At 44.1% G+C, this 15821-nt stretch overlaps 1 protein-coding gene across 2 annotated transcripts in view; it reads right to left on the minus strand.

Annotated features, from left to right (window-relative positions):
* Positions 1-1238: 1238 nt before the first annotated feature.
* Positions 1239-15821, minus strand: part of STAU2 (staufen double-stranded RNA binding protein 2) — a gene marked incomplete at its 3' end in the record, with an annotated part of 276482 nt that continues 261899 nt past the window's right edge. For both annotated transcript variants that reach the window (XM_079722642.1, XM_079722643.1), the window contains 2 exons: positions 2466-2554; positions 1239-1332 (listed from right to left, as the gene is read on the minus strand). In XM_079722642.1, the coding sequence (XP_079578768.1) occupies positions 1239-1332; positions 2466-2554 (183 nt within the window). The remainder of the gene's footprint in view (positions 1333-2465; positions 2555-15821) is intronic.

Below are 15821 nucleotides of genomic sequence, written 5' to 3' on the forward strand. Positions count from 1 at the left end.
CAATGAGACGGCGTTGGCTGGTCAGGAACCGGGTTCCGAGTCACCCGGGAGGCGGCCCTGCAGTTTCGCAGAGACGGCCGGTGGCACGAGAACCCGCTAGTGTCACTGCTGTGCAGGGTGACGGGGCCGGGTGGGCAATGGCCTTTGAGATGGGTTACGCTGGGGTGGTGTTTCAGAGAGGAGAGCAGGGCAAGGAAAGAACAACACTGAGCACACTTCACACAGACACCGACCACATTTTTACTGCATTGGCTCCACGCTGGATTCCAACATGCTGGTCCAGAGCGTGGCTGGCTACAAGCTGGCAGGACCTCTACGGCTCCTCCCACAGCCACAGGCTTTCCCTTCCCCCCGCCATGAACGTTATTTCTCTTGATCCCACTCACTGCCCCAAGTGCAGAGGCAGTTATCAGAAAACACTTAGGATGCAAACAGTGAGTGTCTTACAACACACGGATGGGGTGGGTGCAATGTCCACTGCGAGCGTGGAACCCACAGAAATGGCTGGAGAGGCAAGACGCCTCCTTAGTGGCTAATAGGATGATGGCATTCAAAACCCACAAGTGGTTTTCGTTTTCTTTTTGAATTCCTGGAGTCTATTGAAACTAATTGTTCCTAACATTATTTCCTATTTGTAATCAAATGTCTGACCTGATTTCAACCATGTTTGTTGGCATACATCTTTGAGTGGTGTGCCTTGAAGTTATTCAGACTGATATAGGATGAAGATTACAAATATCTGCATAAAAAGAGAAACCGTGTGACTCTATATGAAGACAACGACTGTCACATTCCACAGCACATCATTGGTTAATCTTTGAATCATCAGGCATTATTTAAAATGAGAGAGAATATAAGTGAACACAAGCCCCACGACAAAACAATCATAACAACAGAACCAAACCCAATTTCTCTATTAATCATTTAAGAATTGTACCTCTGTTTCTAACACTTTTCATTAATTGTTATTTTAAGCTCCAGTAGCAGGATCAGATTTCTGCTGCCTCTGGGCAAATGAGTTATGATCTGATCTCAAGTTCCAAGGGAAATGCTCAAAGTTTTATTTTCCCCCAGTTGAATAAACAGTACTATGTCTATTATCTCTGGTGTTAGAATAGTGTTGTCTTCACATAAGACTCAAATCATGGTATTAGTCATTCATTTCCTTGAACACAGACACCCTCATGCGTGCTGACAGGTTTATAAGGATGCGGTGGCAGCCGTAGCTCTGGGAGCTGCTAGATGACCGACCTTGATTTCTTGCAGTCCTGAGCGATGGAGCCCGGGTGTGTCTGGTTATTGTCCGCTTTCTCTCCCAGATGCTGGGCTTGTCTGGAAGATTAATACATTAACAAGAGCTGAAGGTCCGGGGTTGCACATCTTCAGACATGTTTATTAGCAGATGGCACACAGGATTCAAAGGTCACCACAAAAGTGACATTTTAAAGTGAAACAACAATATTTATGTTCAGATAGTCTACTGATGAGATCATGTGTAAATGGTTTTGATTAAATTAGCTTATAAATGGTTGCCAATCTATAGACAACTTAAAATGCCACGTCTGTTTACCAAATGTTTTTTTCTCACGCTCTCACCTTTTAAATATTAATGACCAAATGCTGTGTTTTTTTTGGGGGGGGTTTAGGATTATTTAACCGCAGGATTCGTATATTTGGTTTTGACTTCCTAGGTTATCCAGTTTTTTTCATTCTGAAAATGTTATCTCCTGTGCGAGTTCTGAAATCTCACCTGCTATTATTTCTGCTTTGAAAGAATTTGGATTCCGCTGTTGTAAATACAATGGCTTGCAATTTCTTTAGTATAAATTGGGTCTCTGGAGAGACTTAAAGTTCAGTCTCTCAGATCAAACCTTATGTTCAATATCATAAAAGAGGTATGAGCTGGATTTCAGAAATTCTTATTAAATCTGCGTTTTGGCTTCTGTAGCCCTCAGGAGCCACACTTTTGTGACAACGTGCGCTTGTGTTTCATACAACAATGTGAAAAACAAAATGCAGCCAAGGGGAAGGAGCCCTCCTCTCAGCTTCTTTTTTTTTCCCCCTCTCTGTTGTGCCTACTACCTAGCAGGAATGTGAATGAAAATATTTACCTCAGAAAATGGTTTAGTCAGAGAATGCTCAACAGTCTGAAATGAGAATTCACCTTTTGCAAGTCTTGCAAACCTCCGTGGTCAGCAAAACCCACAGAAATATTTCCAGCAAAGGCATTAAAATGCAGAAATAATGATCAATCAGTAGATTAAAACTTTCACAGACATATTTACAGGAAACAAATATGACCATATAGACTGTCTCTTATTTCTTTACATTGAATTGCATTAGGAAACATTTTGTAGGGTATAGATATTATTGTCTTGAGTTTTTCACCTTATTATTATGTCTATCTTATTTTTCATACAGTTACAAAATTACAAATGTAAGAATACAACAGAAGATGTACTCACTTTTCAAGAGAACCTTTTTCAATATTCATTGCCCCTTCCATTGGATCCAATCCTTGTTCAGAAAATTGTTTCAAGGCACTTAAAGCTGCCTAAAAACGAAAACAAACACACAGACAAGCAGATTCAGTTACTGACTTTCATGTAATAAACAGGTATGTAATAGTAAAAGAAAGCTTTGATATATAGTAAAGGCTATCAGTTCCATTAGTCTAAATAAATGCTTTTCTGTATCATTTAACAAAACTACATTTAAGAGGCTGTATTATGATGAAGCAATGCATATACTATGAAGGCTCTATTTTTGTGTGTCTGGGGGAAGAGGTGGAGAGAGGAGTCTCCATAAATCTCATGCCTTATCCATAATTTTGTAAAATCACAATGTTTTATCCGCAAATGTAGAAAACACCTAGTAGAAGCCTGTCATTCTTTGATGATGAGTTTTGCATCATTTCTCCTCACGTTACTGAAACTCCACATTGTCTTCCTCCAGATGTGAGAACATCAGATTTTTTTCCAGCTTTCCAAAGTTAGCATAAATGTATTGTTCAATTTCATAGACATGTAGCCTCAAGCAAGTCACAGAATGTGAGCCCAGAAAGGGACCAAATACATCCTTGCATACCGAGGGGATGGTATGACGGTATCCTGTGAGGAGAGAGAAAATTTGCGCTCCATGGGGCCCTGGGAAGGCAGGCCTGGCCGCGGCAGAGCCTCCTGTGGTGTGGATATGCCGGGGATGCGGGATGCAATGTGGATGCGTGGGATGCTGAAGGGTGTTGACAGGCTGGTGGAGCCTCGCTGAATAGCTGGGAGGCACCAAAAAATGTGATGCTGATAAGATCTGCATAAGTTGTTGACACTCTAGTGCTTGGTCCAAATTGTTATTTCTTTGAATAAGAATTTGGTTCTTCTTCCGCTCCCCAAACCCCAGCACTTCTCAGGTCAATTAGAAGAGCTTTGTTGTGTCTGAGATAGGTGTGAGCTGGCCAAAGTTGTTTGCATCTTGGAGATCCTGCTGGGTCACACTTTGGTCATCTGTAACTTCTCAACTGCCTCTGACAAAGAGCAAACTCTGCCAGTTGCTCAAACTTTTATCTGCCAGGGGCCCCTTTTGGGTAGCTGAGTGCATGATCTCTTCTACATCTCTTTTTTGTTTGTTTGTTTGTTTTTTGCGGTACGCGGGCCTCTCACTGTTGTGGCCTCTCCCGCTGCGGTGCTCCGGATGTGCAGGCTCAGCGGCCATGGCTCACGGGCCCAGCCGCTCCGTGGCATGTGGGATCCTCCCAGACCGGGGCACGAACCCGCGTCCCCTGCACCGGCAGGCGGACTCTCAACCACTGTGCCACCAGAGAAGCCCCTCTTCTACATCTCTTTATGCGTAATATATCTTTTTGGTTTTGAGTTTTCAGTTAATAGGCTTTATTTTTTTTAGGGCAGTTTTAAGTTTGCAGGAAAAATGGAGCAGGGAGAGTTCCCATATACCCTCTGCCACTCCACCCTCTACACTGTTTCCCCTATTATTAACATCCTGCATTCCCGAGGTACATTTGTTACAACTGATGAAATATCGATATATTATCATTAACTGAAGTCCAGAGTCTACAAGTCTGTGTTGTACATTCTATGGATTTTGACAAATGCATAATGTCACATGTCCACCATTACAGTATCATACAGAATAATTTTATTGCCCTAAAAATCCACTGTGCTTCAGCTGTTCACCCCTCCTCTCTTTCCCCCCAATCCCTGGCAACCCCTAGTATTTTTTTTTTTAATCTCTATAGTTTTGTCTTTTTCGAAATTCATACATCTGGAATCAGTATGCAGCACTTTCAGATTGGCTTCCTTCACTAAGCAATATGCATTTAAAGTTCCTCTATTCTCTATGTGTTTTCATCTCACCTCTTTTTCACTGCTGAATACACTCCATTGCGTGGATGTACCATAGTTTCTTTATCCTTTTATACCTATTGAGGGACATCCCGGTTGCTTCCAGTTTTTGGCGATTATGAATAAAACTGCTATCAACATCTGTGGGCAGATTTTTGTGTAATATTTGTAATATTTTTCCTCTCTTCTCTCTCTGTCGCTCTTTTAAATTTCAACCCCTATATTCAACCAAAAAGGAAAAATATGTCCTTTCCTTTTTTTTTAAGGCTACTTCTTCCTTTCAGATCTCTAAGCTGGTCTCCCCAGTTCAGACATGCTAATTTGAATGCTCGCTCACGCCTGCAGCCCCAGCCCGGGCGGGCAGGGGGAGGCTGTGCTTGGACTCTCTGTTTCATCATTATCTCTTTGAACCCGGAGTCCTGTGGGGATGTCGGTGCCCTACCCCACTACTCCTGATCTTGGTACAGGCTCCTACTATACAGCAGCTGGTGTAGGCTGTAGTGGCAGGTAAGCACTAACATCGGTTGCGTAGGAGCAATGTGGCCATCTCACTGGGCACTGTTATTGGTTGAATTGCGTCCCCCCCCATATTCATATGTTGAAGTCCTAAACCCCCATACTCAGAATATGGCCTTATTTGGAAATAGGGTGACTGTTGATATAATTAAGATGAAGTCATGCTAGATTAGGGTGTGGCCTGATCCATTATGACCAATGTCCTTATAAAAAGGGGAAATTCAGAAACAGAAACCCACACAGGGAGAACACTGTGTGAAGAAGAAGGCGTAATTGGAGTGATGCAACAGAAGTCAAGGAATGCCAAAGACTGCCAGCAAACCACCAGAAACTAGGAGAGAGGCATGGAACAGATTTCTCCCTCATAGCTCTCAGAAGGAACCAACCCTGCCAACACTTTGATCTTGGTCTTCTAACTTCCAGAACTGTGAGACAATAAATTCCTGTTGATTTTTTTTTTTTTTTTTGCGGTACGTGGGTTTCTCACTGCTGCGGCCTCTCCCATTGCGGAGCACAGGCTCCGGACGCGCAGGCTCAGTGGCCATGGCTCACGCTCCGTGGCATGTGGGATCTTCCTGGACCGGGGCACGAACCCGTGTGCCCTGCATCGGCAGGCAGACTCTCAACCACTGCACCACCAGGGAAGCCCCCTGTTGAATTTATTGTTGGTGGTCCTTGGTTATGGAGGCCCTAGCAAATGAATACAGGTACATCATCATTCCTAGTTAAGGAGAGTAGAACCTCCTTCTCCTCTCTCTGATGTTTCCTTATATTCTCTTTTTATTATAAAAATAGTTTTTCATTACAGAAAAATCATAATATGTAGGCAAGCAAAAAGAATGTGAAAATATTCACAGTCTTACCCACCACTCACAACTTGGTGTACATCTTTCCATACCCTTTTCTATCCCCTCCCCATGTGTACACTCTCTAACCTGGATCATACCCTAACACTGTTCAAGAACCTGCTCTTGTCATTGAACGTGAGCAGTTCTCCACCTCAACAGAAACATTTCAGCAGCATCATTTTGAAGGACTGCACAGTATCTCACTGACTTTATGTGCCTTTCTGTATTTAGCCAATCCCTAGTGTTGGACATTGAGGCCACACCCACTTTTTAAGCTGTTATTAACACTGCACCAAGCTTCTTAATGGTTAAAAATCTTTGAGTACGTTCTCAATAACTCCCTTGGGATAAATTCCTAGAAACTGAATTTCTGGGCCAAAGGGTGTGCACATTTGTAAAGATCTGATATAAACTTCTCCCTGCCCTCCGGGAGGTCGTACCCACCAGCCCTCTGAGACACATCTGCTTCTCTAGGTGCTTTCGTAATCACCTCTCAGAACCACTCTGTGGATCACTGGATCGAACCAGTTGTGTCATTTTACAGCCCCACTTTATTTTTCATTTGTCCATCCCTACCATTGACCTCATTCACTAGACTTGCTTCGAGTGAAGTTTGGTTGCTTTCAAAAGTTAAATTCACCCTCAAAAGACTCAGATTTGGACACGTTTCCGCCTAAAAGAAAGTAATTCGCAGAGATATTTGATTCTTATTAAATTCAGTTAGATGACCTCTGAGGTCCTTTCAAGTCCTGAAACGCTGAGGAAGCTGGGCAGCCTTCCCGGGTGACTCGGCTGAGAATGGTCCCGTGGGTGTGCACATCCTTGTGGGCTCGTCACGTGAACCTGAGCACTGCAGTCCCGCCTTCTGTGCGCGTGCGCGGAGGTGGGAGCCCGGCCCGCTCGCTACTAACCTGTAAAGACCAGTCCAAGCCGGACCTCTCCAGGTAGCCCAGCTTCGTGGGGTAGGCAAATGAACAGAGAGTTCTTTGTATATTCAACAATTTTTTTTTTTTTTTTTTTTTTTTTTTTGCTGTATGTGAGCCTGTCACTGTCGCGGCCTCTCCCGTTGCGGAGCACAGGCTCCGGACGCGCAGGCTCAGTGGCCATGGCTCACGGGCCCAGCCGCTCCGTAGCATGTGGGATCTTCCCAGACCGGGGCACGAACCCGCGTCCCCTGCACCGGCAGGCGGACCCTCAACCACTGCGCCACCAGGGAAGCCCTATATTCAACACTTTTGAACAAATGAACAACTATTTTGTTCTGATCCGTTAATATGTGAATTAATGGTAGGAGTGATGATTTTTATCCATTTCTTCCCAAATGGATTATTATAGATGACTATTTCAGTGCCTTCTATAATAGTCTATCTGCAACGTGGTTGGTACTGCTGAACGAGACTTTTGAGCGCTCCAGGGCTTCTTGGTCCTGTTTTATTCCCAATAAGGCCAAAACGACAACCAAAACGAAATCGTTTTCTGAAAATCACTTATAGGCTACTTGTAGCCCAGTTTCACTAGCTGCTTTGGAAATACTTGCTGCCTCAATACCAGGAACCAAATGTCTTACTGCACTGAGTCCAGGACCCAGTGACACCTGTTCGCATCCACCCAAAAAGAGATGCACGTATGAGATGAAGGCGAGGTCTCAGGGAGAAGGTTGGGTGTTTTAGCTCTTGCAAAATCTCCTGGATGATTTAATCAACGTGACAGGCAGGTCCCCAAGCGCCGTCAAGATGATTGTCGTTGCTCCAGGCACGTCCTACCAGCTGGAATGGCGGAGTGCTCTTTCACTCGATGCCATGAAGGACTTTCAGAATTCTTGTGTGGCTGCTTCCCTCCAAAAGTATGTTTAAAAGCTTCCAAATAGGGCTTCCCTGGTGGCGCAGTGGTTGAGAGTCCACCTGCCGATGCAGGGGACACGGGTTCGTGCCCCGGTCCGGGAGGATCCCACATGCTGCAGAGCAGCTGGGCCCGTGAGCCATGGCCGCTGAGCCTGTGCGTCTGGAGCCTGTGCTCCGCAGCGGGAGAGGCCACAACAGTGAGAGGCCCGCGTACCGCAAAAAAAAAAAAAAAAAAGCTTCCAAATAACATTCCCTTAACTGTCTGATGAGATAATTCAGCCCACATCTTATTGATAACCCTGAATACAATCGCTTATAAATATGAGAGGACTTCTTTCTACTTTATAAAAGGGAATGAAGACACTTTATCTTCTCTGTAAACAGCAATCGCTGCCATTTGATGAGCATCCCTCTGCCACAGCCATGAGACCAGGTCCCTTACCCGCGTGACCTCAGGTGTTACCACAGCCCTGCAAGATAGGTCCTTCCCATGAGGAATTCAGCAACCTGCTCGAGGTCACACGGCTAGTAAGTGGCAGAGCAGAGAGAGATGTGAACCCAGCCCACATCCTTGGTCACATCACTTTATTTCCTTCCAACGTAAAATCTGCTCACATTCAGCCTAGGCAACTCCACCACAACTCCTTTTAATATCATTATTTCAAAATCACTCCTATAACCTCCTCTATATGAGTATTTCTATTGATTATTTTCCATGATAATGAATTGAGGTAAGCTCATGAAATGATCTCCATTTTCTAGAGAAGGGCTTTATTACCTTGTACGGAATCACACAGTTTCCAGTCTCCAGCTTTTCTGGGGTCCCTGGGTTGACTTCTGAGACCTCATTTGGCACTTCTATAACACTTTCAGTTTGGTTAAAACTAAATTGCTGGGCTTCCCTGGTGGCGCAGTGGTTGAGAGTCCGCCTGCCGATGCAGGGGACACGGGTTCGTGCCCTGGTCCGGGAAGATCCCACATGCCACGGAGCGGCTGGGCCCGTGAGCCATGGCCACTGAGCCTGCGCATCTGGAGCCTGTGCTCCACGACGGGAGAGGCCACAACAGTGAGAGGCCCGCGTACCGCAAAAAAAAAACCAAACCAAACAAAACTAAATTGCTATAGCAATTATTTCATCACTTAGAATGACCCAAAGGCCATAATTCCTTGCCTTCCCTCCCGTCGTTCTCAGAAGAGTTCATCTGTCACCTTCCTGTGGTGGCTGGGAGGAGGGAGAAACGAGATGCAGTGTCTGCCTGGGATTGTGGGGTGGAGGCTACCCACTGAGAGGAGGTGCTGGGACTGCAAAGGTGAAACAGAGAGAGAAAGAGGGCTTGGCTGTGCTTTAGAGGGAGAGATAAGCCAAACCTGTTCAGGGAAGTCGAGATGGGCAGGGGCTGCCAACCAGGCACTGCTCTGACAGGTACGAATAGAGCCCTGGCCCCGCTGCTTCCTCCCAGCTCCTCAGGAGCTCTATGAGGAATCAGGGGCTCTCCTTCCACTCCCAGCCCCACTCATCAACCACTACTTCCCCTGAAAGGACACTTTACCGAGTAAGAAAGTCCATGGAGTGAGACGGGTTTGCTTCGCCTTCTACAGCAAAACGCCCACAACAATAGGCTAATGCAGCTACCCCAAAATAGCCACATAATGTTTAGCACGACCCAAATATCAGTCATTTCAAAGAACAACGTACAACGGAGTAGCATTTCGAACAAAAACTAAAATTGAACAGTCCACAAAAATGTTTTACTGTGTTCATCCAAATCTGTCCAGAAGATGGTAAACAAAATCCTTATGTTTAAACTACCCGAGCTGAATAAGCTGTTACTTGCTAGAGGCCAGTTGCTTTACAAAAAATTAAGAACACGTTATAAATATGTGATGTAATATTAAAGGACACTTTGGAGTGAGCGAAAAATCAAATAGCCTTCATTTGGGGAGACATAGTTGAAGTTCGATTAGAAGCAAGTTCATACACACACACACACACACACACACACACACACACACACTGGAGTATTACTCAGCCATAAAAAAGAATGGAATAATGCCATTTGCAGCAACGTGGATGGACCTAGAGATGATCATACTAAGTGAAGTAAGTCAGAAAGAGAAAGACAAATACCACATGATATCACTTACATGTGGAATCTAAAAAAAATGATACAAATGAACTTATTTACAAAACAGAAACAGACTCACAGACATAGGAAACAGATTTACGGTTACCAAAGGGGACAGTGTGTGGTGGTGGGGGGAGATGAGTTAGGAGTCTGGGATTAACATACACACACTACATAAAATAGGTAAATGACAAGGACCTACTGCATAGCCCAGGGAACTGTACTCAATAACCTATAATGGAAAAGAATCTGAAAAATAATATATATATATACATATATGTATGTATAACTGAATCACTTTGCTGTACACTTGAAACTAACATAACATTGTAAATTAACTATACTTAAATAAAACATTTTTTAAAAGAAGCAATTTCTACCTTGTCCATTACTGAGATGGTAAAGAGATAAAAGATGTTCAGCTCCTGCAGCCTGCAGGTCACCCTCTCAGCACAGACAATTTGCCATGTGATAAATGTAAACTAACCTTGGGGAGTCGTGGGGAGGAGGTAAATCTGGGTTCCTTAATGAACAACATCCTGAATGATGCTTAAACCCAAGTTGTATAACTTCCCACACACTGTGGATTCGAGAATTTCAAAGATACACTAACATAAGTACCCAGAACCCTCCATATGGCTTTGACCATAAACAAACAGACAACTATATGATTTCATTTCCAAGGTCAGAAAATGTTTTCCTAGCAAATCAAAACAAACTCACTCAGCATCCTTTTGTATGTTACCACAGTCTACCAACTGGAATCTTAAACTTTAGCTTTATGATAATTTATATGTTCTGGGACTTTTTTTTTTTTAAGGTATATCCAAGGCAATAGATGTAGTTTTGTTTGAAAGGAGAAACTTTTTTTAAGTGTTTTAAAGAAGTGGATGACATTTCCTTTTCTTATTCCTGTCTTTTCAGCTCAACACTTGTATCCATTTGTGTGTGTGTGTTTCCCTTAGAGGAGGGCATCTGCATAGATACATAGAAGTATTTTTGTCCCCAAAAGATTTTACAACTGTTTTGGGAATAACGCCCCACAGGTTCTAAAACAGATGTCGCTGCCATTTCGTGTATCGCTTGTTTTGTGCGTAGTTATAGCAATGCCAGAAACATGATGCCAATAAGATACTTTCCATGCCTGTTTGTTGGTCTTGGTTCACACGTGTGTGTGTGTGTGTGTGTGTGTGTGTCCACAGGATGGGGGTGAGCCTTTCTAGCCATTTCTGTAATTTCTAACTTTTCTCTTGTCGATCAGCAATTTAGCAAACTGTGTTGAAACCAGTGCCTATTCTTCTTGCTTCCTTCTGCAGGGACTAAAGAGTTTGTAATGACAACACAGCAGCGTTAAGTCATTCTCTGAGAGACAACAATGGTTCATTAGCAAAATGTGAATTTTAACTCATCCCCTTGTGACACGCAGTTCTTTTCGGAGTCTTTGAACAGGATGCCCAATGGATCCTTTTCTTTTTTTTTCCATTTCACACTTTTCCCACCGATTTCACATCCTGAATCCCAGAAACAGACAGGCTGTTCCCATTAAAGTCAATGGTAACCATACATGTCCGAATGTGGCCTTCATTTTGAAGTAAGTGTTCAAGGTTTGTTTTGTTTTGCCTTTTCCCCCTAAAGTGCTTGCTCATATGGAACTCTTCCTGGGAGCAGGTCTAACTGCTGGATTCACTTCAGAACGCAGGCATTGGACATATATGCAGCTCATTAAATCAGTCTCCTTTAATGAGAAATGATAGGCTTCAAACTGCAAACATCTTCATTTGCAGCTGAGGACTCCCCTCACTTCTCTTCCCAACAATCTTTGAGACCGACTCTCCGTGAATTCATTTAAAAATGACTGAAAAACCAGAAGGTCTTTTCTTCAGTAGGCTTGAAGTCTTATTGCCCAAAGAATGTGAATTTTAATGTTTCTAAGTTATCGTTTTCTTACTTTGAATGGTCTATAACAAAATGCCAAGTCTCTCTTTATATAAAATAAGAGAAACCCAAAAGAGAAAATCGTATTTCTAAATTTTATCACATTATGATAGGAGCCTCAGTCTATGACTTTTCAGATGAATCAATGGTAGGACTTTAAAAATAAAATAAAAAGTTGATTATATTGAGCTTTAATTAAACCGTTTGCTGCCCTGCTTTCTAACAATTTCATTATAGTCCACACTTTCATTTATGCTTACACAATCCTCTTGGTTCAGGTAATTTCCACAAAATTGGTACCTTATAAAAAAGCTCTTACTGTTGGAACAAAGGGATGTCAGTTAAGGTGATGGCTACCCACTGTTTAAAAAAAAAAAAAAAAAAGAGGTGTGGGTGGTCGGAAGACTAAGGTGTGCCTTGGACAGTCTCCTAAGGCAAAGAATAGGAATTTTGGCTCCAGAATTTGGGGAATTAGTACAAAATTGGGCACTTAAATTATAGACTTAGCCATCACCTTTATTTCAGCAATCAGGCGCTTACTGTTGGGTAATCCACGTAGTTGCCAGCCTTGACAATAATACAGAGTTGAATGTGAAGCAGGATTAACTGTGCTAAGGAATGTTTTCAGTGTGTTTAGGACAAACTTGAGCAGCGACATCCATGCTGCCATGGCTTCCTCCAGTCACACTGTTTCTGTTTTACCAATTGCATTCCTTTTAAATTCGTGTGTTGTCTTTTACTTAATTATTTTTGCTTCAACAAAAACCCCCCTTTATAACGGTGTTTACTGAAACATGGTGTTGGGCACAAAGGCAAGTGTCCATCTCTCTCTGAACTTGGCAGGATAATCACCCACAAAGCTGTCCTACCCCCCAGAATCTGAATATGGCAAAAGTGATTTTGCAGATGGGACTGAGGTATGAACATTGAGATGGAGAGGTTATCCTGTATGATGCACGTGGGTCCAATCTAATCACATGACTCCTTAAAACCACAGAACCTTTCCTGGCTTTGGTCAGAGAGAAGGACGTGGCCAGGAAAACATGCTCAACAAAATGCAGTGTTGTTAGTTTTGAAGACGGAGGAAGTCAAGGAAGGTGTGTGGCCTCTATAAACTGGAAAAGGCAAGGAGACCAGTTCACTCCTAGAGCCCCAAAAAGGAACTGCCGACACCTTGATTTCAGCTCAGTGAGACTCCTGTCTAACTTCTGACCCACAGAGCTCTAAGACAACAAACACGTTTGTGTTGGGCTAAGCCACTCAGCCTGTTCATTTGTTACAGCAGCAAGAGAAAACTAATACACTCTTCCAGTCATCTAGACAAGGAAGTGAACGGGCATGGCATTTGGAGTCTGTCAGGCCTAGATTAAAATGTCAGCTCCACTGCAGACCAGCCGGGTGTCTTTATGCAAGTGACTGTATGTCTCAGAGCCTCGTTTTCATCATCTGTAAACCGGAAACTACAACACCTACCACGTCGAATTGTTTGAGAGGCTAATGCCTGGGCTATAGCGGTGTTTTATAAATGAAGGCCTGTAGTACACAACTTTCTCTGTTGAGCCCAACATTCAGTCATAAAATTCTTTATGCTCTCTGTCTCCATGTTAATTTATGTCCAGTTTCCTGTATATTTCTATCAACTTCCTCCAGCACATTGCTCATCTATCTCTCCTCTAAGAGAACCCTATCATTATGCCTCCCCCTTAATCAACAGCCATTAATAACTCCCAGCCCCAGGATAACATCCTATATTCTTGGCCTGGCATTCAGGGCCCTCCATCAGCTGACACCATTCTACCTTACAACCTCACTTGCTGCAGTTTCATTAGTGTGTTTTCTAGAGTGTGATTTCCCCAAACAGCAGACCAGTCACCAGCCTCAGGAACACTTGGCAGGTGTCAGTGTTATCAACAAGCTCCCTGGCCTATCGGCCTAAAGACACACCAATATTTCAGAAGCCCTGCCCGCATGGATCTTCCACCCTGGTCAGATTGATCTACCTCCTGTCTGGGAAGATATCGGGGCTTTCTACCTCCACACCTCTGTTCCTGCAGGCTTTCTGACTTCTCAGCGTGGTCTTCTTGGATTCCCAGCCTGTGTCCCACCCATGAATTTCTGACAGCCCCGGCCATTTACCTCCCTGAACTGTAAGTCAACTTTAACGTGTTTACATGCTGTCTCCCAGGTAGTTGGTCTGTTGGAGCCATTCTCCTGTTTGAAATCATCACAGTGTGTTTACAGAACATCTTCAAGGAATACTCTTTGATAGATTATCCTTCGGCTTCCATGTGAAGCTCACCCAGACAGGCAAGTGCTTGCAGACACATTTCTTCTTCCTGTTTTCTCTTTATTCTCCTATTCATCTTGCCCTCCCTTGCTTTCCTCCCCCTGCAGGGCCTCCTCCAAAACTTCTCTCCATGGAGGCTCTTCCTCCTCCCCGTCTGCACCCATCCACCCCTACCCGCAGGCTCTGCGGCCAGGGCACCATGGGATAGGCCATCCCAGGAAAGCAGGGCTGGGTTGTAGCTATCCGTGTGAGAGAAGGTTCTCCTTCCCCACAACTTACCTCCAAAGAATACAGAGGATAGTTACTGTCTTTTCCAAATGTCAATCATGGGCTGCAACCAGTGCTCAAAGCTCAGCCTTCCTGGGGTCCTGTGAGGCTACAGAGGGAAGTGCCTGGGAAACCCTCCCTGGGAGGACCCCACAAAGGGGGCTTTGCCTGAGACCCTTGAGATGGGGACATCCTGAAACAGAGGACCAGAGGGGAGCCTCTTCCGCCCAAGGAGGCCTGGCTCTATGGGGCAATCGTGGTCAAATTCTGCCTTGGCAGCCCTCCCCTCTGCTGCCCCAAAGGTTCATTTGGGATTTCTTGGTCCTTTGAGATGCTACTCCAAAGAGAATGAGAAGCATTCCCGCTGAACATGGGCACACACTGCTCTGTCTATTCAGGAATTTCATTTGGGTTTGAGTATGTGATTGATAAAAACTTACATTATCGTTATTTCACAATTTTTACTGCCCTTAATGTATTCTTGGATTGCCCGGTGGGGAAGGATGGGTAGGAACAGAGAATGATAGTCAAACAATATGATGTATAAAGTTCTGTTTAATTCTGAACCTTTGGTTGTATTGCAATAGAGTCATAGGTGGTAAAGGCAGGTGGCCTGCAGGCCTTGTTGATTCTCTCAATGGGTGAGGCACGCAGAAGTCTGACTTTTTCTTGGGGCATTTGGTGGCCATCCTAGTGGTCAGATTGCAGGAGGGAGGGGCCAGAATAGACCTTCACCTCCATCCCAAATGCCTCCTTAGCCTCCTACTGACACCTGATTAAGGTCCAAGCATGCACAAAAGTACAAAGAATGGTACACTGAACCCTCACATGCTTATCATTCAGATCAAGAATTATCAGTATTTTACCAATCTTGTTTCATGTATCTTCATGTTTTTCCTGTAGTATTCCAAATCATATATCAGGTAAAGATACATGCCATTATCAGACCTAACAAAATTAACAGTACATCCTTTCTATCATCTAAATACCCAGGTCATGTTAAAATTTCCCTGATAGGGCTTCCCTAGTGGCGCAGTGGTTAAGAATCCGCCTGCCAATGCAGGGGACACGAGTTCAAGCCCTGGGCCGGGAAGATCCCACATGCCACGGAGCAACTGAGCCCGTGCGCCACAACTACTGAGGCCCTCGCGCCTAGAGCCCGTGCTCCACAACGAGAGAAGCCACCGCAATGAGAAGCCCGCGCACTGCAATAAAGACCCAATACAGCCAAAAATAAATAAAATAAAAACAAATGAATAAATTTTAAAAAATTTCCCTGATAGTCCCAATAATGTCCATTAAACTTGGTTTTCAAATCTACATCCCATCAGTTCATGAGTTGTATTTGATTGACCTTTTAAGATCTAGGAGTCCTGTGGCAGCCGAATAAGGCCTCTCAAAGATGTCTGAGTCCTAATCCCAGAGACCTGTGAACATTACTTTACCAGGGACTTTGCAGATGGGATAAACTGAGGGTCTGGAGATGGGATGATTAGTCTGGATTTCCCGGTGAGTCCAATCTGATCCAATGAGTCCTCAAAATTAGAGAACCCCTCCCAGCACTGGTGAGAGAGAGACATGATGAGGGAAGAGGGATCAGAGGGATGTGACGTTATTGGCTTTGAATGTGGAGGAAGCGGCCAGGA

This window comes from Hyperoodon ampullatus (assembly GCF_949752795.1).
Source record: "Hyperoodon ampullatus genome assembly, chromosome: 17".
NCBI lineage: Eukaryota > Metazoa > Chordata > Mammalia > Artiodactyla > Ziphiidae > Hyperoodon > Hyperoodon ampullatus.